A 26507-nucleotide genomic window follows, 5' to 3' on the forward strand; every position below is an offset into this window, starting at 1 on the left:
AATAGCTGGATTTTAGATACATGAGGCACTATTTGTGTTCTATCTCCATAACCAAGGTTAACCTGTTAATAAGGGCAGACTCTGTCAGACCTCTTTGTATTTATAATATTTTGCTCAAGACTTCCATTTTTAAAACAATAGTCTAGGGGAGCGGGAGTGACGAACCTCAAATGAACAAGATGCTATGGCTGATTGCAGCTGTTAACAATTCGTCTCTGGAGATAGGTAAAATCCTTTAAAATAGTAACTGTCAATCTCCTTTTATGCATAAAAAATATATAATTTACTGGGTGTTCATAAAGGATCATGAAAGGGACGGTGACTTAAAAATCACACAAGTGCAACTTTGATGTCAAGCAACTCCAGAGTAACTACGGAAGCAGGGATTCGGATCATTGCAGATGTTAAGAAATACAGTGGATGGATCTTCATATAATCTAGCGTCCCTTGTTTAAAGAACTTAAGTTATTTACCCATATAGTATTAGTTACTTTCCCAGTTTATTAGTGGGTGGATTAGAAAAGGGCTTCCGGCTGCCAATCTTGTGCTCTTTTCCACTGGACCACACAACACTGTAAAATGTGTCCCCTCTCTCCAGACTTCCACCCCTTGGCTATTTTAATTCCTGGATAAAAAGACAATTGCTAAAGAGCGTTTAAATGACTACAGCGCTTAATTCAAGCGTGCAGGGAAAACGATAAATACGTCCCCAGTCCTTTCTGCGGCCTAAACCAGCCGTTGATGAGAAAGAAACTTGGACATACTGGCAGCGCGCAGCCGCAGGAGGCAGAAGGCATGTCCTCTCTGAGTTGCCGTAGGGGTTAGGTGGCTGTAGTTCGGTCTTCTCCCGCCCCCTTCCACGTCAGCCAAGGACTCTGCGGAGTCGCCGCTACTGCTGGGGGTTGGAGCAGGAGTACACGGTCCAGCGGTTTCCCCAGCAGTTGCCCCTCGAAGCCAGGTAGCGGGCTAAGAGTCCCCAATTCCAAAGGCGTGGTGGGCTGGGCAGAGTCGGGGGACCTGGCTCTCTAGCGGGAGGATGCGGCAGGAGAGAGACTAGGCCGCTTGCGGCCAGGCCTGGAGAAGTGGAGCCAGGGGTATGGGAAGCTTTGGGCCGCACGCCCTGTCCCGACCTGCGTCCTGGCCAGGGGTCTACTCCCTCCTAGACTCCCCCGGGCTTGGCTTTCCGGGCTGGCGCTTGCTTTGCTGGAAGAAAAGGACAGGGAAGGGGCGTGGAGGTGCGCACGGATAAAGGGACTCACGTACTCAGAGTCGGGTCCCGCTGTTAATCGCGATAAAACACTTAAAGGTTTTAACAGAGTAATTGTGCACAGTATCTCTTTACTCGAGCAGTTCAGATTGTATGCCTTGTTAAATCACTTCTATAACATAATGGGGCGGGGCCCGGGGACTGTCACTGTACGGTGGGCCTCAACTGCAGTATAGCATTCTAAACCCTGGGCGGGGTTATGGAGTGGGAAATAATATACCTTAGGTCGAAACTGACAAGTGCTTTTTTTTTTTTTTTTTAAATATTAGGCTCTATTTTTATAGGACCCAATATAGATTGACCCAACCCTTCTAATACTTCAAAACTTGTAAGCTAAACTGAATGAACTTTAGACAGTAAAGATTACGGTAGTTATGGTTGTGGGTTTTTTTGTTGTTGTTGTTTTTTGGTTTGTTGGGGTTTTTTATTTTTTTGTTTTTTTTTGGAGGGTTTATTTATAATGATATTCTTGCATTTATTTTTCTAGGTTTTTCTGGCATCTATTATCTTTAAATCTTGTATCAAGGGTTGATTATCTCCAGAAACCATGACGGCTGCTGAGAACGTGTGCTATACGTTAATTAACGTGCCAATGGATTCAGAACCACCATCCGAAATTAGCTTAAAAAATGACCTGGGTAAACTTTGATAATATTTTGAAAATGATATGAAAATAAAATGCTCATTTGCATTTCAAGTTCCATTTTAATTAAAAATGCTTAATTTTTGTCTAAATCTTTTTCTAGGATCTATTCAGTAGACCTTTTGTCTTACTAAAAATGAAAAGTTGTTACCTTTAGACTTTCAGTGTTGGTTTTTGGAAATAAAACATTTCAGTTCAGCTTAGTAAAGCTAAAGAAATATAATTTTGTTGCTAGATGTTCCTAAAAATAACATAATGGCTTGTGTAGTTCAATATATAATGCTTAAATACAGCTGATAATACTTTGTAGGTAACAGGTTGAGAGAATGTTATTTGAATGTCTTAGCTCCTTGTTGCATTTAACTTCATATTACTTAGCTTGTAAAACCAAAAGAACTTTGTTCTTTGGGTTCGCCACCTGTTGAACAAATGAATGAATGCTAGAATATACATGTATTTTCTAGAAAGGTTTAAGCTTTTTTGTTTTTAAAGCATTTATGCAAAGGAGAAACATATTTCTGAATTTTAAAAGTGTACACTGTGTCTCCTTTTTGTGATTCTGTCAAAAATTTTTAAGTAATGCACATTCCAAAATAATGATTCTCGTTTAATGGAACTACTAAAAATATGTTTAACTTAAGCTGATAACTACTGTTTAAATAGAGTGCAATGAAAATTATGCTTCCGATCTTGAAAGTATCTTTTAGAAGATAGTCACGGTTTGAAAGGAGACAATATTTTACTTATGTATTCCAACAACTTAAGAAGGGGGGGAAAAAAACCCTGTTTTATGGCATTTAAACTGATACCCTTATATAGAAAAGATATATATATAAATATATATATGTGTATATATATATATATATGAATGGAATGCAAATAAATAGACTTTAGTTTTTACGTTTAGACCCCCAAAATACTTAAGGTTATAGCTGGGAATGTAAAGAACAAAATCTGTCCTTAATTATAAACAATACCCTTGCCAATTACAGCTGCCTTGGCTACCCTTCTTTAACCAATAAATAAATAAATATTTTAGATTTATATATATACATATATATATACACATATACTATATCTCAAAAGAGTTGAGATTGAGAAAAAGTTTAGAAGTAGTTTCCAATTTGAGTAACAAATACTTTTTTGTTTGGTGAAATACTGAGTTGCTTTACTACATTTTTCTTTACCTTTAATCATTGGATATGTGCTCTGGTGAATTGAATTGATACTTCAAATTTTTCGTATTTTTGGTAATGTTCATGAAGGCAGAGTTTTGAAAAATTTGAAGATGTAGATAAAAGCATTCCTAACCTCAATTTTAATTGTTGGAATAAATGGAAATTGGTGTTGAGAGGCTTCAAATATAAATGGTGTAGCTTTCTACAACTTTGCTAGTAAACTTAAAACTTAATCTTTAGTTACAAGTGGTGTTTTATCCTGCTGAACTAAGATTTACTAATTTGTGAAAAGTAGACAAAAACTGGAACAAAAGAAGCCATTAACATTATAGTGATACAACTTTATGCCGTTTCATTTCTGTCCTTTACAGTATTAAACAAATTAGAAAAAAATATTTTTTAAAATTTCAGAAAAGAAGTTTTGGGACTGAGAGGAAAACTTGTACCTGTTCAGTGAATACAACTTTAGCCACTTAGAGCTTTGCCTCGTCTATCTTATTTCCGTGGTTATAGCTGTCAGCTACTGCCATCTCTCCTAATGCTTTGTTTCTGTCATCCTCACTGACTTAAAAACTAAAAGTTTGCCCAGATTGATACTCCATCCTTCCACATTTATTTCTTGATTTGATATGGTGCACACCAATTTTTATTCATATATGGCTGGAGATATAATACTCTGAAGCAGGGAAAAATGTGTGAGAAGTTGTTTTAAATAAAAATACTGACACTTATGAGGTAAATATGCCAGTAACCCTTACTGTGTTTTCAGTTCAAATACCTGAGGATATGAACTTTTGATTTACCTGGTACAATTCTTCTGAAGCTTAAATCCTTCCTATAACTCTACCAACTTATCATTCACAGTCTCTGTCTCTTTGGCAACAGCTAAGAACTCATTATTAATAGCCACTTGACTCTATGTATTAGAAATTTGTTTCTGTTCTATCTTTTCCTCATTATAACTCTTAAGATTATTAAACACTTTTCGTCATCCCTTTGTCCTTTCTTCTAGATACTTGTTTATTTTTATAATCAACACAATTGTAGTAGCACTATGTTTGTCTCTTATATTTCTGCCTTTGAATTTTGGATCCAAAAGAGATACACTACAGTATTCCCTCACTTATCGTGGGTATTACTTTCCAGACCCCCCCCCACCCCCGGAAAGTAGGAACCTTGCATTTATTCTACACTCTTAAACCTACATAACTTTAACAACATACATATACAGGACCGCAAAATCCTGCGATATAGCGAAAAATCCGCAATAAATAATTAAATATAATATTTTTAAAAATCCTTCTATACAGTGAGATTGTGATATAGCAAGGGACTGCTGTATTCCCTCACTTATCGTGGGTATTACATTCTAGATCCCCCTGTGATAGGTGAAAATCCACAAAGTAGGAACCTTACATTTATTTTAGTATTTATATATATTTTAAGGCTTTATAAACCCTTCTCACTTATAAACCATTCCCAGTCCCTTATTAACCTTTCCCACTCCCTTATTAACCATTTCCACACTTTATAAACACTAATTATGTTCTTAAACATATTCTACACTCTTAAACCTATGTAACTTTAACAACGTATGTATACAATACCACAAAATCCCGCAATAGAGCAAAAAATCTGCGATAAATAAATATAATATTTTTAAAAATCCCACAATACAGTGAGGCTGTGATAAGTGAACCACAATATCGAGAGGGACTACTGTACCATAAAATCTTTAGTAATCAGTGATAATGATATGAATTTATTAATTGTTTTGCATAAAATATAGTGCATTTTTTTTAGGCTAAGTGACAATAAACTAGTATCTTAAATGTGTTAATTCTAAACAGTGACCACTAATGTAGTACATTTTTTTTCTAATTTTTTTAGGTAATATCTTAAGAAAGTTTCTAAAGTTTTATATAGCCTGTAAGAATATGATGGGATCTTGGAATTAATCTAGTCTTCTGTTCCCAGTCTTTTTGAGTTTGAGGATCTTCCTAATGTTGAAAATATGTCACTGATCCCCACCCCCTAGTAGAGGTTGTAACTTCAGTTGAGAAAATACTATACATAGTAGCTAAAAGCTGCTTTGAATTCAACAGCACTTAATAGCATCTCTTTGCATTTTGAAAAATAGCTGCATGCTTGAGACTTAACATTATTTAGTATACCTATGAAGTATGGTCTCTGCATTAATTCCATTGGTTAGGGACCAGAGATCTAAACCAGTGTCTTCATATCATATGTAAAGAATCATGATGTTCACAGATAAATCACTTGTGTGAAGTCATGTAGCTTGTTTGTGCCATGATCAGGTTATGCCACATGTCATTTGGATTAGTGCCTTTATTACCATTGCAGCTGATAGTGAGAAAATGTTTTATTTTGTTAATCTCTTTTAAATTATCTGAGATATTTCCTTTTGAAATAATTAAATTTTATTTTAATATTTTTTAATCAGAAAAAGGAGATGTGAAGTCAAAGACTGAAGCTTTGAAGAAAGTAATCATTATGATTCTGAATGGTGAAAAGCTTCCTGGACTTCTGATGACCATCATTCGTTTTGTGCTACCTCTTCAGGATCACACCATCAAAAAATTACTTCTGGTATTTTGGGAAATTGTTCCTAAAACCACACCAGATGGGAGGCTTTTACATGAAATGATCCTTGTATGTGATGCGTATAGAAAGGTAAACTAAACTGTAATTATCCATGAATATTGCTTGGATTTTAGATAATTGAAAAATTGGTGGAAGGTGCTTTGTTTTACTTGTAAATATTTGGAACTAAAGTTGTAAGTTATTATTGTAAAAAGTTTTATCGTTACTTTTTTCAGACATTTTCCATGTATTTTTATGTGTTATTAATAAAAAATAATGACACAGAATATAAGATATTGATGTGATAAATAAAAAGTTGCTTTAATCAACAGGAATCTGATAAAAATCTGATAATCTAGGTCTTATTAAACCTACTTTATTATTTTTTCATTAGAAAATTTTGCACTAATATTTTTTTGTAAAATATTGGAACTCGACATTTTCTATTTAAATTTTTATATCAGGATCTTCAGCATCCTAATGAATTTATTCGAGGCTCCACTCTTCGTTTTCTTTGCAAATTGAAAGAAGCAGAATTGCTAGAACCTTTAATGCCAGCTATCCGTGCTTGTTTGGAGCATCGCCACAGCTATGTTAGAAGAAATGCTGTTTTGGCCATCTACACTATCTATAGGTAAATAAAGATACTCCTCTGGACTAGTTCTGTGAGGACTGTTTGTTTAGTCTTTTAGACTACAGGTTACAAAGTGGTTCCTTACAGATTGTGTGTAGCTTGCAGATGTGTTTTGTTTGGCCTGAATGAGATTTTTTCCTTATTATCATTATGTTGTCAACATAAAAAGTCAACAGTGGATCTTAGTTTCTGCATGACAACAATCTGCTGAAATTCAATGACAGTAGCCCCCTTTAAAGAGGTTATACACTTTCCAGTTTATGACAGTGCCTGCCATTCTCAGTTGTATTACTCCAGCCCATTTAATTAATTTATTAACTTACTTATCTCCTACAGGCTTTAAGTTTTTGAGTTTTGACTTTCAGAATTCTCTTTTTGTAGAATTTGAGTCTTTTTACCCTTAGAGGCCTTAAAATGGGAACTTTTTTAATAGAAAAGTTTGCAATTCTCAATTAATTCCTGTTCTTAGGAAGCTGAAGATTTTGAACTTTAAAAAAATTCACAGAACCAGTTAGATGAAGTTAGAAAACTTGAGTTTTATAATCAATGACATCAATCCATTTATAAGTAGGATGTAATTTTTATAAACATCTTCGTACTTTAATAATTGATTGTTACATAATTTCACAGTTCTCTTACTGTTATATTAGATTTTGTTACCTGTTAGGGAAAGTGTTATTGTGGTTAACAATGTAGAGTTCCTTGAAGCTACTATACAGACTACACAAATTTCAATATTTAAACTATTGTACATGCACACAAGTTATGCCATTAAGACAGTTGGAAATTTGAAGACTGTTTATATGATGATATTTGGGAATTGTTAAATTTTTAAGGTATCATAAGGGTATTATGATTAGTTTTTAAAAGAAAGAACTTTTTTAAAAAGATTTTATTTATTTTTAGAGAGAGTGGAAAGGAGGGAGAAGTAAAGGGAGAGAAACATCAATCAGTCACCTTTCGTACACCCCTAACCAGGGACCCAGCCCACAACCCAGCCATGTGCCCTGACCAGGATCGAACCCTCAACCTCTTGTTCCACAGGCCCAGGCTGGTGCTTAGTCCACTGAGCCACACCAGCCAGGGCAGACAGATTTCTTAATTTTAGAGAACATACCGATATATATACAAAAGAAATGATAAGTGGTCTGGGATTTGCTTCAGGACAATATGCAAGGAGAGGAAGTGGGGAGGGGCATTGGTGAGACAAAAAATGGCTGTAAATTAATAGTTCTTGAAGTTAAGTCATGGTTTTTAATACAATGTTCATTATTCTGTTAGAAATACTTTAAAATTTCCAAAATAAGAAGTCAGTAAGTAATTCAAAAAATGGTTTTTTTAAAAAATTTTTTGAGAGAGAGAAACATTAATTTGTTCCACTTATTTATTTATACATCCATTGGTTGATTCTTGTATGTTCCCTGACCAGGGATTGAACCCACAACCTTGGTTTATAGGGAGGATCCTCTAACCAACTGAGCTACTCTGCTAGGACTCTAATGATTATTGAAGAAGGATCTTTCAGTACCTTAAGGATGTCGCTATGAGCATTGATATTATATTCCTAAAGTATATGAAGGACAATTATTTGAGATACGTGATAGCATGTTGAATAAATTAGCTCTTTCTGTATTGAACTAGAAAAGTGTAATTTGATAACTTAATAGGTGAAGATGTAAACTTGTGATTTCTGCCCACAATTTTCTATCATTTTAAAGTTTTAAAAAGCAAAACAATTGATACTATTATAAAGTTTGATAAAGGTTAATTTTGGTAGTATCCAGAGAGTAACTAAAATAAAATAACGAGTTTTTATTAAACCTGGGTGTTATTGGTTTTATTTTAAGAAATTTTGAACATCTTATACCTGATGCTCCTGAACTGATACATGATTTTCTGGTGAATGAGAAGGATGCAAGTTGCAAAAGGAATGCATTTATGATGCTAATTCATGCAGATCAGGTGAAGTACTGTTTAAAAATCTACTTTTATGACTGTATTTAAATCATAATTGAAAGTATTACATAGACCTAATCAAGTTTTTAGTCGGTAATTTTGTTTATATTATGTGATTTGTATACTTAGAGTGTTTTTAGATATTTGAACTTAATTTGTATGAAAATTTTTTTAACCCTCCTCTAGAATATCAAAGTAAACATTGGTGAGGCATTTAATACAACTGCCTTACAGGTTTTCCAGATTGAAATTATGGCCATATTCTGTGGCCCTCTACTTTGGGGCTTTGATGCCTGTTTTTCCTTCTCTTGGTATAAATCTAAAATTTCTTAATACAGAAAAAGAGTAGCTTTATATAAGGGCCACCCTGAGAGATGTCTGCGAAAGAGCATCCACTTTCAGTGTAGAAGTGTGTTCCTACTAGACTCTACAGATTTCTTAAGTGTATATCAACTTGACATCCAGCTCTGCTGGTAGTTCAAGTATATGGATCTGCTGGTGGTTAGCAGTGACTACACACCTTGGTGGCATCTAAGCTAGGGATTTTTGCTGTCCAGTATTTATCAAAATGTGGGAAATAATATGCATGAAGATTGAAAAATAGTCTATTCATTCCTCTGAAATCTGGATGCTGCTGTTTTCTCTTTGTAAACAAGATTATAAGAAAGCTATGTATTTAGGTCACAATGTTTTGTCCTCTTGTAGAGTTGGCTTTAGTGATCTATGTTTTTAGTATTACCTACATAAAGGGACAGAATCACAAATAGTTGATAAAATTTGTTGATACTTTTACTATACAGATGTTGTTGAGGCCATAGGTCTCTCTATCACAGTTTTCAGTCTGTGAGAATCTATGAGATTTTTCTTCTCAGAAATAGGAAGAACTGTACTCATAAAGAGCTGGTTTGTTTTGATTGTTGAAATACCCAGAATCATGTACTCTGAATACATAGTATTTTTCTCCTTCGTGTAGCTGCTGGAAAATTCCATATAGGTGACCCATTTCTAGAACATATATTTGACTTTATGGCTTATATTTATGTGTTAGCCCTCATTTTTTTCCATCAGTTAATTTTCCTTTGCCCTGAATTTCCTCATTTGTTTTCTATTTAGTTGTGTATGTTTTTTGTTTGTTTGTTTGCTTTTCTTAGGTTGCATTAAGTGCTTTTATTGAATGAGGTGGAGTTTGATAAATATATTTTTATTTTTTTAGGATCGGGCCTTGGATTACCTAAGTACTTGTATTGACCAAGTTCAGACATTTGGAGACATTCTTCAGTTGGTTATTGTTGAGCTAATTTATAAGGTAAGACTAATCAATCTATGATGGGTAAAATAAATTTGAACAGTTAAGATAAGGTTAAATAGTCTTTCTGGAAAGCTGCTTAATTGCTAGGTTAATATGTTTTAGTAGTACACATATTTGGAATGACTTTATTAAATAGGATGATATGGACAAAAAATACTCAGAGCAGACACTGCTCATTATAGCCATCTTTGCTTCTGCAGGAAAGTGGCCCCTTTTAACACAGGGTACTGGTCATATGAAATTGGCATTTAAGATGAAACCAGAACTGTGAATATATAATTCCTTTTAATTCATATGTACAGTTTAAGAATGCCTCCGAGGTTCTCAAAAATAGGGATTCTCTGCTCTCCATTGACTAATTTTGTCCAGGAGGAGCCAGGTTATAGTAAGAGAGAATAGTTTTTGAGTCATGCTCAAGTAATAGACATTGTAGTGGATACATTTTAGGAAAATCTAACATAAATACTAACTTCAAAAGAAAAAATAAGGGATATTTACTTCACAGGTAGAGGCATTAAGGTGCATTTAGAGCAGGATAGAACGTTTTAGTTGTCTCCCCAATATTGAATATGATTGCAAAATATGAGTAGTAACTTAAAAAGATGTTACCTTTCTTGCTTTAAGAACTAGTATTTTCCTTTTACTAGCTTTTGAGATTTATATTATTTGTCATATTTTCCTTTTTGATGTGATATCCAGAGTAAAAATTTTAAGACCAAATATAATATCCTATCCCAATACCTGTAGTATACTTGATCATTGTTGTCCTTGCTTTTCTACTTTACATTTTCTTTTTCTGTTTCACTTGTGTATAGTATGCATCTTTTATTATAAGTCATTTGAAAACCTCTTGTGGAAGTGAAAATATAAATTATTACTGAATGCATAAATAAATGAGCTGCTGTGACAATTATTGAAAGTAAAACGTATTTCTTTCTGAAATGACAAGTGTTGCGTCACAGTGTCTCATCCCAGGTTGGCTGGCATCTTCAGATGTCCTTATAAAACTGTTCTTAGCTTTCAGGCTAAGAAACTAGCATTCCATAAACTGACGTCTGTTTTTAAAAATTTATTTGAAATCGAATGTCCATGAAGTCAGTTGAAACCTAAATGTTTTCTTCTCCAGGTCTGTCATGCTAATCCATCAGAAAGGGCTCGTTTTATTCGCTGCATCTATAACTTATTACAGTCATCTAGCCCTGCTGTGAAATATGAAGCTGCAGGAACTTTAGTGACACTCTCTAGTGCACCTACTGCAATCAAGGTACTGCTTATTTCTTTTGATGCCAATTAGATGATAAATGCTCTGTCTTATCACTTATGATTTATTGACATTGCAGTTTACTATGTGGTAAACTTACAGAGGAGTCGCAAAAATAGGACAAAGTTCCCATTACCCTTCATCCAGCTTCCCATAATGTTCATGTCTTGCGTAACGATTGTATAATTGTCAAAACCAAGAAATTGAAGTTGGAACAATATTGTTAACTAAACTATAGACTGTATTCAAATTTCACCAGTTTCCCCCCTAATGCCCTTTTCTTTCCTGGGATCCAGTCCAGGTTACCACATGACACTTAGTTATCACGTGTTAGTCTCCTCCAATCAATGATAGTTCCTCAGCCTTTCCTTGTTTTTCATGATCTTGAAAATTTTGAAGAGTATTGAATCAGTCTGTAAAGTATCTCTCAATTTTGTATTTGTTTGATATTTTCTCATAATTACATCAAGTCTCTGCATTTTGGGGGAAGAATACCACAGAAGTGATGCTCCTTTCTCAGTGTATCATAAAGGAGTACGTGATGTTGGTATATCTTACAACTGGTGATGTTAACCTTGATTAGTCGGTTAAGGTGGTGTCTTCCAGAGTTCTCCACTGTTGGATTAAAATTTTTCCTTCCGTAATCAGTAATATCATGGGAAGATACTTTGAAACTGTATGAGTATTCTGTTTCTTCTGAACTTTCATCAGCTAATTTTAGCATCCATCAGTGGTTCTTTTCTACAGCAATTATTACTGTAGTATTTTAATGGTGATTTTCTATTTCCTCTTTCTGCATTTACTAATTGGAGTTCTTCCGCAAGGAAGAGATGTCCCTTCTTCGTCTTTCCTTTCCTCCTTTCTTTCTTTATATCATTTTATTGTATTGATATTTTATTGTATGGATTTTAATCTATTATATTGTCATTTATTTTGTTGATCAGATTGTTCCAAGACATTGGGAGCTCTTTTCAGGTTTGCTCCTTTGTCCTCTGCTTTTAATGACTCAGGGTTATCTTAATATTTTTTATTTTTTTGGATGGTAATGCAGGTGTGTCAGACTTTGCACCTACAGTAAAAGATTCTCGGTAGCTATACTTTTTGGGGATTGTTTATATGCTTTTTTCCTGCCTTGTTCCTTAATATCAATCCTTAATTTTTGGTTGTTAATCTGCCTGTAGCAGTCCCTTTTCATTCTTTTAATTTCTGATGCTTCCAGTATTTTATAAACTTGAAAAATAATGAGATTTGTTAGAATTTAGAGAATAGAGGGTCGTACTCTTAAAAAAAAAATGCATAGACTTCAGTGGAGGAGTAGTAAATATATTTTGTTGTCTTGGTTTTTTTTTCTAATTTTCACCTATGTTAAAGATAAATGAATGTGTTCTCAAATGTATATTTGGTTTTTGTTTGTTTACATAGGCTGCTGCTCAGTGTTACATTGATTTAATTATTAAGGAGAGTGACAACAATGTAAAGCTCATAGTTCTGGATCGATTGATAGAATTAAAAGAGCATCCTGCTCATGAACGAGTACTACAGGTAACTGTTATTTGAATGAGAAGTCCTAAATAAAATCTTTTATATATTGAGATAATTCCCAAGCTTGCCATCTTTGTTAGCTGAAATGACTGGGCAGTTTAAATTTTGCTCAACTAAGGTGTAACTCTTTAATCATCATCGCTTTTTGTGGTATTGTCTTTGCCATAAAAATGTTTCTAACATTAATTAATGTGTTATCTTTTATCTTTTCTATTGTACTGCACTTCGTATTATTAGCAGTAGAGAAATATTTTTGATTTGAATGTAATTTACATTTCTTGAAAAATAATTGTGCCAACTGATTGCGAATAAAGATGATTAGATTCTAGAAAAGTTATCAGTGTACCTATTTACTCTGTGAGAATAATGATCATAAAAATTAAGACCAAGGACTGCTAAATTGAAGAAAGGTTAATATAGACTGTATATTAGTTAGCACTATCAGTATCAATGATAAGTTCTCTAAATTAGTAATTGTATTGTGGTTATATAAGAAATTATCCTTATTCTTGGGAGGTATACACTAAAATGTTTAGGAGTAAAGAGAATATGATAAAGCATTTGTGGCAAAGTATTAACAACTGGTAAATGTAAATGAAGGCTATATAGGTGTATATTCCTAGACTTGTTAGAACTTTCTTGCCCTGGCTGGTTTGGCTCAGTGGATTGAGCGTCGGCCTGCGAGCTAAGTGTCGCTGGTTCGATCTTCCAGTCAGGGTACATCAGAGAAGGAAAACTCTGACTCCAAAAAACCTCCGCTGCCTTGCGGCATACCTCTTCAGGGGAAAGGCTAAGGGAGTAAACCCTGACAGAAAATCCGGAGCCGGAGTCCCTAAGGCGGTTTGACGTTGTAGTCAACACCGGCAACTCCTGCGGCGCACCTGAAACCAAGCTGTATTGACTCCGTCTTTCCCTTGGATCTCTCAGCTGCGAAGAGAGGGGGGGTCTGCTGCATGGGCAACAGCAGACCCTCCATATCACCCTGCCCAGGCTCTGTAGCTTCAGCTTCACTGGAGAGGACACTCCAGCATCATCGCAAGATGTCGATTCAACACGGGAGGAGACAGATACCGTGTCACTCCCGAGTCGGACTGCACAGCCATTCTCGGCGGTGCAGATAGACTCTTAAGAAGCTACACCATCGTCTCTCGAGACGGACGGCTGCCGATGTTAGAACTTTCTTATCAGTGAAATTTATTTTTAAAAGATTTTGTTTTATTTATTTTTAGATGGAGTGGGAGGGAGGGACTAAGAGAGGGAGAAAAACATCAATGCATGAGAGCAACATGAGTCTGTTGCCTCTTGCATGTGCCTCACCAGGGACTGGGCACAACCCAGGCATGGGCCCTGACTGTAGTCAAAGTGGCAGTCTTTTGCTTTGTGGGATGATGCTTAACCAACTGAGCCACACTGATCAGGACTTTTCAGTGAAATTTTTTAAACATATAAAGTTTAAAGAAGTAAAATCATTTGTAAATTAGTTTTAAGTATACATCTTTAAATATTACATTTTCCTGCAAAGCCAAAATAACATTGTCACACCTAACAAAATTGGTGATAATTTCTTATTATCTAATACCAACTCCAAACTCAAATTTTTCCAGATGTCCCCCCAATGCCCTTTTTGTTTGTTTTGTCCAATTTATGGCCATACATCATCATACTTGGTTGTTGTGTCCTTTAAGTCTCTTATTTGAGCAGTTGCTTTTTTTTTTTCGTGACACTGACTTGTTGAAGAGACCAGACCAATTGGCCTGTCAGATGCTTCTCTGGATGTGTCTGGTTACTTTCTGGTACTGTCATTTAGCTTGTTCCTTAGATTTCTGTATTTCCTATAAATCGTTAAGTTTGATTTGAAGCTTGATAAAGTCAGAGTAAACATTTTCAATTTGTATACATCATACGTGATACTATATACTTCATATTGCATTATATCAGGAGACCAGAAATATCTATTTCTTCCACCACTAGTGATTTTATTATTGATCAAAGAATTAAGGTGATGATGGACAGAACCCTCCATTCCTCAGTTAAGATTTTCATCTTATAACCAGAAATTCTGATTTTTTTGTTCTTTTTCAGGATCTGGTTATGGACATCCTAAGAGTATTAAGCACACCAGACCTAGAAGTACGCAAGAAAACTCTGCAGTTAGCACTGGATCTTGTCTCTTCTAGGAATGTTGAAGAGGTAAAAACAACTCTGACAGCCGTTTGTAAGCTATCAGGCCAAACATGTTGTAATTCTCACTTATTTTTACTTTGTTCTGTAGCTGGTTATTGTACTGAAGAAGGAAGTGATTAAAACAAATAATGTGTCTGAGCATGAAGATACTGACAAATATAGACAACTCCTTGTGCGAACATTGCATTCCTGTTCTGTCCGATTTCCAGACATGGCTGCGAATGTTATTCCTGTGGTATGTAATTCTGATTATCTTACTTTTGAAATTCTCAAAAAGAAGTTTAAAAATTCTAGTTATTCAGTAGTTAAATGCTAGAAATCTCAGTTGTTTGGAATTATTAAATCTTATGGTCAGAAGGGAGCTTTCTGTTCACACTTAAACTCAGAGGAATAAGGACTTTGACTTCTTTCTCTTACATCTTCATTAAAAAATAAAGTAAAATCATAGTAACAAAAATATATTTGCTTGTTACAGTTACCTAAAGTAAAATTATTTTGTGTGTGTGAGTGTGTGTGTGTGTGTCTGTGTGTGTGTGTAGTCTGTCCAGAAGGTATTCAGCCAGGTAATATGAGAAATAGAGACTTTTATTGAAGAAGATACAAAAAATATTATACACAGGACAATGAAACCTCAGTCCCCTTCAAGGTAGGCACCTTGGGACCTCACACAGTTCTCCCTCTTGCCATCAGCTGCCCCGTCGTATTTTCCTGAATCTCATCAATAGTCTGAAATCTCTTCCCTTTCAAAGATGATTTTAGTTTTGGGGAAAGCCAGAAGTCACAGGGCACCAAATCCGGGCTGTAGCATGACTGAGTCACCTGGATGATTTGATGTTTTGTCAAAAAACTCTGCACAAGGCATGATGCATGAGTTGTCCATAGCTGTGGCCTTCTGAATCATCCCAATAGTTTCCACAGAGGAATGTTCAAGCCTAAGGCAAAATTTGATGCAGTTTGTTGCTCTACTTACTCAGTCATTTTGAATGTGACAGCCACACAGTACACATGCTCACTCAACAGTGTCTACTGCCTACACTGACTAGTACAGTGAAGTTGTCATTGTTCACACATGCTCGTTCCAGTCCACTCTCTTTGACTGCCAAGTTGCATCAGTGTCACGTAAACCATTTTCATTATATTAACAATGGCTGGATTTTTTTTGGATAGATCTTTATATTTTTTATATATATATATTAAGACAAATAAGTAATTCTTTCAGATAGTTTTACCTCTTAAAGTTGAAAGGTTCAATTATAAGAAAAATTCCCATACCCTAGAATATTTTGGTTTCTATAACTGTGAGGTAAAGGAGGTATGTATTGTAATTTGAAATTTTGCTATTGAGCTCTAAATTCTTTTCTAAAATGATTTTACTTTTTTAATAAAGATTTTATTTATTTATTTTTAGAAAAAGGGTCAGGGAGGGAGATAGAGGGAAAGAAACATTGATAATGGAGGGAAACATTGATTGGTTGTCTCCTGCTGTGCTCCCACCTGGGGACCGAACCTGCAACTCAGGCATACGCCCTTGACTGGGAATCTGATGGACAACCTTTCGTTTTTGCAGGTCATCACCCAGCCAACTTAGGATGATCCAATTAATTTATTTTGAGTTGTGGATTTCTAGCTTTCGTTGTATAGTGAGTTTTGTAATAAATTTTGCTGCACATGAAGCTGGAAAGCCGTTGTGACTTGGTGTAATTTAGTGGTGCTTGTCTCTTGACTTACATTTTATTACACATTTGAAAATTATTAATTACATGCTTTGTAAATTTATTTAATTTGCTCTAGCCTTATTAAAAATTGCTTAAGGTTATTAAACCTTAAGTTTAAATCGTTATCCTCTTTTGTTTCTTTTCTTTTAGTTAATGGAATTTCTCAGTGACAGTAATGAAGCAGCAGCTGCCGATGTCTTGGAGTTTGTTCGTGAAGCCATTCAGCGCTTTGATAACCTGAGAATGCTTATTGTTGAGAAAATGCTTGAAGTTTTTCATGCTATTAAATCTGTCAAGTAAGTTTAAAATCTATTTAAATGTAAAGTTAAGTAAGCACTGTACCAGTATCTGTCTTTGAAGGGTCAGTTGATATAAAATATAGAAGAGGAAAGATGACTCAAGACAATCAAGACAAAATAAGAATGACAGTAAACATTACCATACACCCACCCTCGGTTGATGCATAACCTATTGGAACAAAATTTTTTTATAGTTGTGATTTAGCTATATTTTTCTATCCTAATTTTCTCTAAAACGTTGTGAATCCTAAAGTGGCTACAAAGATATTTTTAAAGGTATCACTTTTTAAATATCATTATTATTTATGTGTCCCTTTATCATTTATTAAAGTGAAAGATTGCACCCAGCTAGCGTGGCTCAGTTGGTTGGAGTGTCATCCTGTAGACCAAAAAGTTGCCAGTTCGATTCCCAGTCAGGGCATATACCTAGGTTGTAGGTTTGGTTCCCAATTTGGGTGCATACAGAAGGCAACTGATGTTTCTTTTACATTGATGTCTCTCCCTCTCTCTCCCTTCCTTTCTCTCTCTGTAAAATACATATATATATATATATATATATGTATATATATATATATATATATACACACACACACACACACATACACACACGCGCGCGTGCACGTGCACATACACATATGTAATTTTTTTAAATAAAAAAATAAAGTGAAGGATTACAAATGCAACCTAAATCTAACATGATGTTTTTCCCTTCAGATAGCCTTTACTAATGAGAAAGGACTTCTACATTCAAATTTTGTTTCCTTTAAAGCATCTGAGGGATAGACTATAATAGACTTAAGTTGTTTTTCTGATTGAAAATGTATTGACATTTGTGCAACTGAGAAAGAGTTGCCTTCTTTATGAGAAAAATATCAAAGTTCTGCATTTAGCAGCCATGCACAGTCTGTTAGAGCTTCAGTTTCTAGAATTTTTTAAAAAGTAAACTCAATGAAAATCATAGGGAAAAGATGACTAAAGCCTTTATTTAGTTTAACGTCTTTAACTAGAAAATTGTTGCTTTCTTTACTTTTTGTTGTTGTTGTTATTGATCCTTTTGCACTCCTTCCTTGTTGTTCTGGTCAGCATCCTGCCTGTTCTTTTCAGTGACTACAAATAAAAAGTACTTTTTACATTAAAGTAATACATTTTTTATAGTAGTAGGTGATAAGATACACTTTCATCTTAACTCTGTCCTAAATGAAGAATGACACCTCTCTGGGAAACATTTTGGTATTTTATTTTTACCACTGGGTTTATTAGTTTTACAATGTTCCTAATAATGATGGATGAGAGCACTTATTTTTCTTTTAATGCTATGTTGCTGGGAGAATTAAAGAAACTTAATGTCTTTGTTATATTTCTTAAAATTTCATTCATAATCCCTTAGAACTGCAGAATATTATTTTCTTGCTTGAGTTTAAATTCACAAAGAAAAATTGCTTCAAGATTTGTTGACAAATCAGTGTTTCAAAACTTATATTCTTGTTTTAGGATTTACCGAGGAGCATTATGGATTCTGGGAGAATACTGTAGTACCAAAGAAGACATTCAGAGTGTGATGACGGAGGTCCGAAGGTCCCTGGGAGATGTATGTTTTACTTTTATAGTAGATTCTACTTTAGATGGTGATTTTTATTTTATACATTTGCCCTTATTTTTCTTCATTTTTTACACCTGACTTTTATGTGTTGATTCGCTTTCACTTTTGGGTTTTTATCTGGGCTGAAAAATGTATTTTAATTACCCAGATAATGAAACCAAATAGCTGTTGGAAATTTGTGGGGGCACTCCCCTCCACTGTGTTATTTACCCTTCTGGGAAAGATTTTATTTGAACAGAAGTTTCTGTGTTTTTAAAAATAAGAAGACTTATAAAACTCTTCTTTAACCTATGTGTTCTGAAAGAAGAATGCAAATATTATAAGAACAGGGCTGACTTTACAGTATGTATGTACTGAAACTGACAGCAGTATTTCCTCATTCCACAACCAAATGGGGGGAATAGAAAAAACAGTGTTTTTTTTGGAGACCTGGGTTCCAGTCTTGCTTCTGCCAATAATTAGCTCTTGGGCCATGGATATAAGTTCCTTAACCTGACTGGACATCAGGTTTTTAATTTGTAAAATAAAGAAATTGATAGATAGTAGACTGGTATTGAGGACTACATGTACAGTGGCCTTTTTTTTTTTTTTTTTTAAGGTAGTCGAAGTTATTTTGTACAATTAAGTCAGATTTATTTCAGTTTAGGAGAATGAGGGCTCTTTTAGTTAGTTAGGGAAGAAGAAGAAGGTCTGTTTTGTCTTAGTCATTCTCCCAAGCGTTTTCTTACTTAGTAATTTGTGTGGAGAGAATTAAGATTTGCATTTAACAGGTTAAGAAATTAAGGCTCGCCCTGACCGTTGAGGATCAGTTGGTTGGGTGTCATCCCACAAAGCAGCAGGTTGCCAGTTTGATTCCAGTCAGGGCACATGCCTGGCGAGGTTGCAGGTTTAGTCCTAGGTTGGGCACATGTGAGAGGCAACCAGTTGATGTTTCTCTCTTTTTCCCTCCTTTTTCCCTCTCTCTAAAAATAAAGAAAAAGAAAAAAAGAAACTAAGGCTCAAAGTAGTTTAATTAATTTGTGTAAAACAGAACAAGTATGTGGCATCTAACACCACCCTCTTCTTCTCACTACATCATCATGGGAAGGAAAGAAAATTGAGAGTTCCAAGTTCAAAAAATCCCATTGGGGAAATGCCTTTTCTGTGGAAATGGTTGAATATTTAAATAAGATTTTGCACCCTGACTGCTGTGGCTCAGTAGGTTTGGGTCCTCCTGCAGACAGAAGGGTCGCCTGTTCAATTCCTGATCAAGGCACACGCCTGGATTGTGGGCTGGGTCCCAGTTGATGGAGAATGAAAGGCAACCTATCAATGTTTCTCTTGTTCTTCAATGTTTCTCTCCTTCTTTCTCCCTCCCTTCCCCTCTCTCTAAAAATAAATAAAATCTTTAAATATGATTTTGCTTGCTATTGATATTATTACTAAATTGATGTTTCTAATTGATTTTTAGATCCCAATAGTAGAGTCAGAAATAAAGAAAGAAGCTGGTGAATTAAAACCTGAAGAAGAAATATCTGTGGGGCCAGTTCAGAAATTGGTAACTGAGATGGGCACCTATGCAACTCAGAGCGCCCTTAGCAGTTCCAGGCCCACCAAGAAAGAGGAAGAGAGGTAACCTGCAGCACTGTGCACAGCCAGCTGTGCTTGTTTTTATTACTCTTGTCAATAAAACACTCAAGTGATTTCTTTAGTTTTACTTGGTTTTTTTGACCAAAAGGGCAATCTTTGCCATTTAAGATACTTGAAAGGAGAAGGATATTTAAGTTCTTTCTCTCAGGAATTGTGTTGATGATTTTAATTCTCTGCTCTTGTAAGTGTTTTTATTAAAATAACTGGTTTCTGTTTAAGCTAGAATTATTTTACTCATATAGAAAATGCTAAGCTGAGGTAACTAATGATATTCGAGTTTTGTTGTCTTTTAGGAAATATTTGGGAAGATTTTCCACTTCTAACTGATGGAATAAAATTCCAATGATTTTCTTATTTTGTTCTCCAGTTTTATAGTGAAGATGATGAAAATAATGCCTAAAATTTTAATAATTGTTTATTACATGCTGGGCATTGTGCTTTTAGTTTGCCTCATATAATCTTCACAGCAGCCCATTGAGATTGAGTATATTATTGTCATATTTTATAGAAGAGGAATTTGAATCTTGAAGCTTGTAACTTAACCAAAGGCACACAGTAAATAAATACTGTAGATAAGCTGGGATTTGAATGTAGTTCATTGGCTCCAGTACATACACCCTTCACCATTTTCTCTTTATATTTATTTGTTTCTTGTATCATTTGAAGATAGGTTTTAAATCCATGTATTATTTTCTTTTCCCTTTTTCATTCTGAGAGTTAGAGGGAGCTAGTTGAGCTCCTCATCACTGAAGGGTGGCAGTGAGAGTGTTAAATAGCCTTATTTGAATCATTTATGCAAAAGCTGCATGCTGTTTAAGAAGTTAGTGGATTTCATTTCCCTTGATTGCTTTGCAGACCTCCCCTGAGAGGATTCCTCCTGGACGGAGATTTCTTTGTTGCTGCCTCCCTTGCCACAACTCTGACCAAGATTGCCTTGCGCTATGTAGCTTTGGTTCAGGAGAAGAAAAAGCAAAATGTAAGTTTATTTATTCTACATTTACCCAACAAGTGAACATTGAATGTCTGCTATATGCATTTCACTATGAGGGATCTAAAAGTGAATGCTAGAGTTCCTATCATGAAAGAGCTATGGTTTAATGGGGTAAGTGGACACAGTAATATAATGTTATTGTAAAATTGACAAAGTAATACAATAATAATACCTTATGATTAGTTCAGTGGAAGAGTTATAAGGGTTTTTGAAGTCATTTCTGTTGGCTAGGATTAGTCAAGCATCAGTGAAGGATACACCTCTCTGCAGCGTCTTCATCCAGCCAGTCATTGCCCGTTTTATTCCAGAAATTTCTCTTTAATGTATTCCCATTACCACAGTTCATAACCTTCATCATAGCTCTGACCATTCTGACTATATGCTCATTTAAGGTAATGTACAGTAGTCCCTCTCTATATCGCAGTTCACTTATCATGGCCTCACTGTATCGTGGGATTTTAAAAAATATACTTAATTATTTATCACGTATTTTTCACTATATCGCAGGATTTTGTGGTCCTGTATATATATGTTGTTAAAGTTACCTAGGTTTAAGAGTGTAGAATATGTTTAACATAAGTAGTGTTTATAAAGGTGTGGAAAAGGTTAATAAGGGAGTGGGAAAGGTTAATAAGGGACTGGGAACAGTTTATAAGTGCGTGGGAAGGGTTTATAAAGCCTTAAAATTTATATAAATACTAAAATAAATGTAAGGTTCCTACTTCGCAGATTTTCACCTATCGCGGGGGGGTCTAGAACCTAATCCCCACTCTCTTTAAGTGAGGGAAAACTGTACATATATATAAGTAAAATAAGAATGGAAACATGACAAAACGGTAACTATTTGTGAAATATATCTTTCTTTTGGCTTTTCTGTAGTTGGAATTTTAAAAAGATAGCATTGGCATGTGAAGGGGTTAGAGTAATACAAGACAGTTAAAAACCATCGCTATTTTTTTGTTAAAGCTTAATGAAGGTTTTAGACAGTGGCAGCTAGTATAGAAAAGAAATAGGATGCAAAAAAGATAAGAGACAAAATATAAAAGATTTGAAATCTTTTCAAGTGAGTGAAAATTAGTTTTTTTTTCTTGAGTTGTAAGTTATGATAAAGCAACATTATTCCAGTTGCAGAATCATGACAATAAATAACCCATTTCTCTACTTTTCTAGTCTTTTGTCGCTGAGGCTATGTTGCTCATGGCCACAATCCTTCATTTGGGAAAATCCTCTCTTCCTAAGAAGCCAATTACAGATGACGATGTAGATCGAATTTCCCTGTGTCTCAAGGTCTTATCTGAATGTTCACCTTTAATGAATGACATTTTCAATAAGGAATGCAGACAGTCCCTTTCACACATGTTATCTGCTAAACTTGAAGAAGAAAAATTATCTCAAAAGGTAAGGGATATTTGATAAAGCCATAACAGTGCTTTGTAGCTTAAAAAAAAAAATCAGTCCTCATATGTGAAGGTAGTCCTTATTAAAGGCTTACAAAAAGCTGTCTTTCTTTCCATATTAAAAAGACGTCTATTTGTTTTCTCAACACAGAAAGAGTCTGAAAAGAGGAATGTGACAGTACAGCCTGATGACCCCATTTCCTTCATGCAACTGACTGCTAAGAATGAAATGAACTGCAAGGAAGATCAGTTTCAGCTGAGTTTGCTGGCAGCTATGGGTAACACACAGAGAAAAGAGGCAGCAGATCCCCTAGCATCTAAACTTAATAAGGTAACAAAATGTCAAATACACTGGTAAGTTATTTTTATTGGCTACTTAAGAAAGTAGTAATCAGGAAGTTACCTGTCTCACTCTTTTTTAAAAAGAAAAACGAGTTATACAGCATGATACAACTGAGAGGCTGATAAAGTCCTTTACTTATGATAGTACTTGATTTTATAACTTGTTGAAATCCTAGTGTAATACACAGAGCTGGGGGATCCTTAGAGGTTAACTAAAGCTTTTCTAGGCCAGGACTCTGACCTCCTCCACACCCTGCCCTCAGCTTTTCCTATGTCCCACTGCTTTAAACAGGGCAACTCTACTTTTATATTCTTAATATATTGGGTTCCATATAGGATTCTGTTAGAAAAACTATACTACACTCAAAATATATAAATTTACAAATCATTGATCTAGTTTAATACCTTTATTAAATGAGTAAACAGTCTCAAATTGATTTTGTTGTCCAAGCTAAGGTTAGTTGCCGAATAGAAACTACTAGAACACTTTACCTCCTTTCAAATTGGGAATTGCTCTCAATATGTCAGTTAAAGATTTAAAATATTTTATTTTTAAAAATTGTGTAAAATTTACATAACATCAAATTTACCCTCTTAACTATTTTTAAGTATACAGTTCAGTGGCATTAAGTACATTCATATCGCCCTTGCCAGTGTGGTTCAGTTGTTTGGGCAATGTCCAGTAAACTGAAAGGTCACGGGTTTGATTCCCATTTGGGGCACATACCCTGATTGGTCCCCATTTGAGATGCGTGCAGGAGGCAAATGATCCGTGTTTCTCATCAATGTTTCTCTTCCTCTCCCCTTCCCTTTCCCTCTCTGTAAAAATCAGTAATCATGTTTTCGAGTGAGGATTTTTTTTTAAAGTACATTCATATTATTGTGCAGCCATCACCACCATCTGTTCCCAGAACTTTTTTCATCTTGCAAAACTGAAACTCCATACCCATTAAATAATAACTCCCCCACTCCCTTTCTCCTCAGCCCCTGGCAGCTTCCATTCTACTTTCTATTTATGAATTTGACTGCTCCAGGTACCTTATATTAGTGGAATCATACAATATTTATCCTTTTGTGACTGACTTATTTCACTTAGCCTGATGTCTTCAAGGTTCATCCGTGCTATAGCATGTGTCAAAAAAAAAAATTTTTAAGGCTTAATAATATTTCATTTTGAATATATACTACATTTTGTTTATCCAGTCATCTGTTAATGGACACTTGGGTTGCTTTCACCTTTTGGCTATTTTGAATAATGCTGCTGTGGACATGAATTTACAAATACCTATTCAAGGCTTTGCTTTCATTTCTTTTGGGTTTTAACCAGCAGTGGAATTGCTGGATTACATAGTAATTCTGCTTTAATTTTCTGGGGAAAAGGCCATACTGTTTTACATAGCAGCTGCACTGCTTTATGTTATATCCCTAGTACATAAGAGTTCTCCATGTACTTGCTAACACTTTTTCTTTGTTCTCTTAATAGTAGCCATCCTAGTGGGTGTGACTTAGTATCTAATTGTGGTTTTAATTTTCATTTCCCTAGTGATAAATGATATTTGGCGTTTTTTCATGTCCTTATCGGCCATTTGTATATCTTCTTTGGAGAAATGTCTGTCTGAGTTTTTAGCTCATTTTTATATCTGGTTGCTTATTTATCTTTGTCTTGAGTTATAGGAGTTCTTTATATATATTCTGAATGTAAGTCCCTCATCAGATACATGATTTGCATATATTTTTCTCCCATTCTGTGAGTTGCCTTTCATTCTGTTAATAGTGCCCTTTGATGTATAAAAATTTTTAATTTTGAGGTAGTCCAATTCATATGTTTTTTCTTCTGTTGTCTACATTTTTGGTGACAATATTATGTCCTAAAAGTGCTATGTTTTAGACGTTTCTTTTTAAAATTGGGGGGAACACGTTTAAAAAATTATCTTCATGGAATTATAAGCATTTCTCATTATGTGCTCTATTTCATTCCTGAGCTTGGTTAGCAGGGACTGCCACATGATCTGAATTTTATTGGGTTCTTGAGTTTTAGAGAACATGAGTTTAGGTGCTGAGGGATTTAATTGAAATGTATCCAAGTCTATTTCTTAAGTTTTATGTTTAATGTATTTGGTGGACATATTTAATGTCTTTCAACTACTGAAATATAAATTCTAGGACCCATCATTTCTAATGTCTGTGTTTTGATTTACTCTATCTACATTACAAAACAATTTTATTACACCTATTTCAAAATGACTTGTCTAATCTAAGCATATCTGTTAATTACCAAACAGACTTAATCATTTGGCTAGGATATGTTTGGCTAAATTGTCTCAGTCATTGGATTATCTCTTCATTTTTGTTTGACAGGTTACCCAATTGACAGGTTTCTCGGATCCTGTATATGCAGAAGCTTATGTTCATGTCAACCAGTATGATATCGTCCTGGATGTACTTGTTGTGAACCAAACCAGTGACACTTTACAGAACTGTACATTAGAGTTAGCTACTCTAGGTGAGGAAATTTACCATAAAGGAAAGATATTTATAGTAAATCTTTATGACAGATCATTAAGGGATATGCACAAGTTTTAGTATAAGAATTCTCTTGAGCCTTTTGTTACATTTTAGTCAAGACTTAGTGTTACATTTAATAATTAGTCTTTTTTAACTCTAGTGTTCTGAACTCTGTGGTATCTTCTTATGCTTATGCTCTCCGTACATCCAAATAGGTTTACTCACTGAGCTTGATCACACATACCAGTTTTTCTAGATAGAAATAAGAGCTGTTTAAGTTACAGATTTACCAAGTAGCTCATTTAGTTACATTTTTTTAATTCCCTTAGTATGGAACGAGGTATTTTCTGAGTCTATACCAATATATACTACATGTGGCCAGAGCAATATATCCTTATTGTATTTAGCAATGTAAGATGTCTTTTGTTTTTCTTATTAAAGACACATGAATCAGACTTTCTCTACTTCTATATCTGTCTTTGAAGTTGGTAAATATAAATTGTATACAGGAACAGTGCAGTGCCTCTAGGAAATTCCACATGGCTTAAACAAGACTTGAGGGACTTGAAGATATCAAGGGAAAATATATTTCTGCCCTTAGCATAGCTTGATGTCTATATAAAGTACTAAGTTTCTAAGAACTTACATTTTTCTGCAGTTTTATCTTCTTTGTAATGGAATATATTGTTTACAACTTAAGCTTTTTGAGAAGTTTGTAATCATTAGTTGAAATGCAGTGGTATGCACGTGCGCGTGCGCACACACACACACACACACACACACATATAGTTATTCTGAGAAGCCTATTAACTTTTTAATGATTTGAGGCTCTTATATATATGTCTTAACTATGTATAAATTTTTTTTTCAGGGGATCTGAAACTTGTGGAAAAGCCGTCTCCTTTGACTCTTGCTCCTCATGATTTTGCAAATATTAAAGCTAATGTCAAAGTAGCATCAACAGAAAATGGAATAATATTTGGTAACATAGGTAAGGAATTATTTTACAGCATGTGATGTTTAAATATTTTTATTAAAGAATTTTTGTAATGAGTCACCGTGATATTTCTTGAGGACAGAACCTGAATCTATTTATGCATTCATTTATGGAGTACCTCCTGAGATGCTAAGGACTGTACCATATTTTGGATACATGGAAGTAAACCAGATAGAGTCATTGTCCTCAAGAAACTGTCAAACAGGAGGAGGAGATAAATAAATATATAATTGCAATGCAGTGTGATATGGGATAGTTTATTTACTGTGTGCTTTGAGGTCATGGGAGAAAATGCTAACAGTATGGAAGGCTTTATAAACGTCGATGGTATGTTACCAAAGGATAACATTTGAACTCAGTCTAAAACTTTGCATAAGCATTTATTGTCAAGTCACCAAAGGACTGGCTTCTATAGAAGCATTCAGTCAAAAACTTTTTAATTTTATTTTTTAGC

The 26507-nt window shown here is 34.7% G+C and overlaps 1 protein-coding gene across 1 annotated transcript in view; it reads left to right on the plus strand.

Annotated features, from left to right (window-relative positions):
* The first annotated feature begins 846 nt into the window (after positions 1 to 846).
* Positions 847 to 26507, plus strand: part of COPB1 (coat protein complex I subunit beta 1) — a 31044-nt gene continuing 5383 nt past the window's right edge. The window contains exons 1-18 of the mRNA XM_090263755.1: positions 847 to 958; positions 1755 to 1905; positions 5553 to 5782; positions 6157 to 6326; positions 8174 to 8288; positions 9496 to 9588; positions 10718 to 10855; positions 12275 to 12394; positions 14477 to 14584; positions 14667 to 14813; positions 16444 to 16589; positions 18084 to 18180; positions 19643 to 19803; positions 20677 to 20797; positions 21983 to 22210; positions 22361 to 22540; positions 24910 to 25054; positions 25928 to 26047. Coding sequence (XP_090119881.1) covers positions 1815 to 1905; positions 5553 to 5782; positions 6157 to 6326; positions 8174 to 8288; positions 9496 to 9588; positions 10718 to 10855; positions 12275 to 12394; positions 14477 to 14584; positions 14667 to 14813; positions 16444 to 16589; positions 18084 to 18180; positions 19643 to 19803; positions 20677 to 20797; positions 21983 to 22210; positions 22361 to 22540; positions 24910 to 25054; positions 25928 to 26047 — 2410 coding nt within the window. The 5' untranslated portion in view covers positions 847 to 958; positions 1755 to 1814. The remainder of the gene's footprint in view (positions 959 to 1754; positions 1906 to 5552; positions 5783 to 6156; positions 6327 to 8173; positions 8289 to 9495; positions 9589 to 10717; positions 10856 to 12274; positions 12395 to 14476; positions 14585 to 14666; positions 14814 to 16443; positions 16590 to 18083; positions 18181 to 19642; positions 19804 to 20676; positions 20798 to 21982; positions 22211 to 22360; positions 22541 to 24909; positions 25055 to 25927; positions 26048 to 26507) is intronic.

Source organism: Furipterus horrens, unplaced genomic scaffold, assembly GCF_987537825.1.
Source record: "Furipterus horrens unplaced genomic scaffold, mFurHor1.1.pri manual_scaffold_2, whole genome shotgun sequence".
NCBI lineage: Eukaryota > Metazoa > Chordata > Mammalia > Chiroptera > Furipteridae > Furipterus > Furipterus horrens.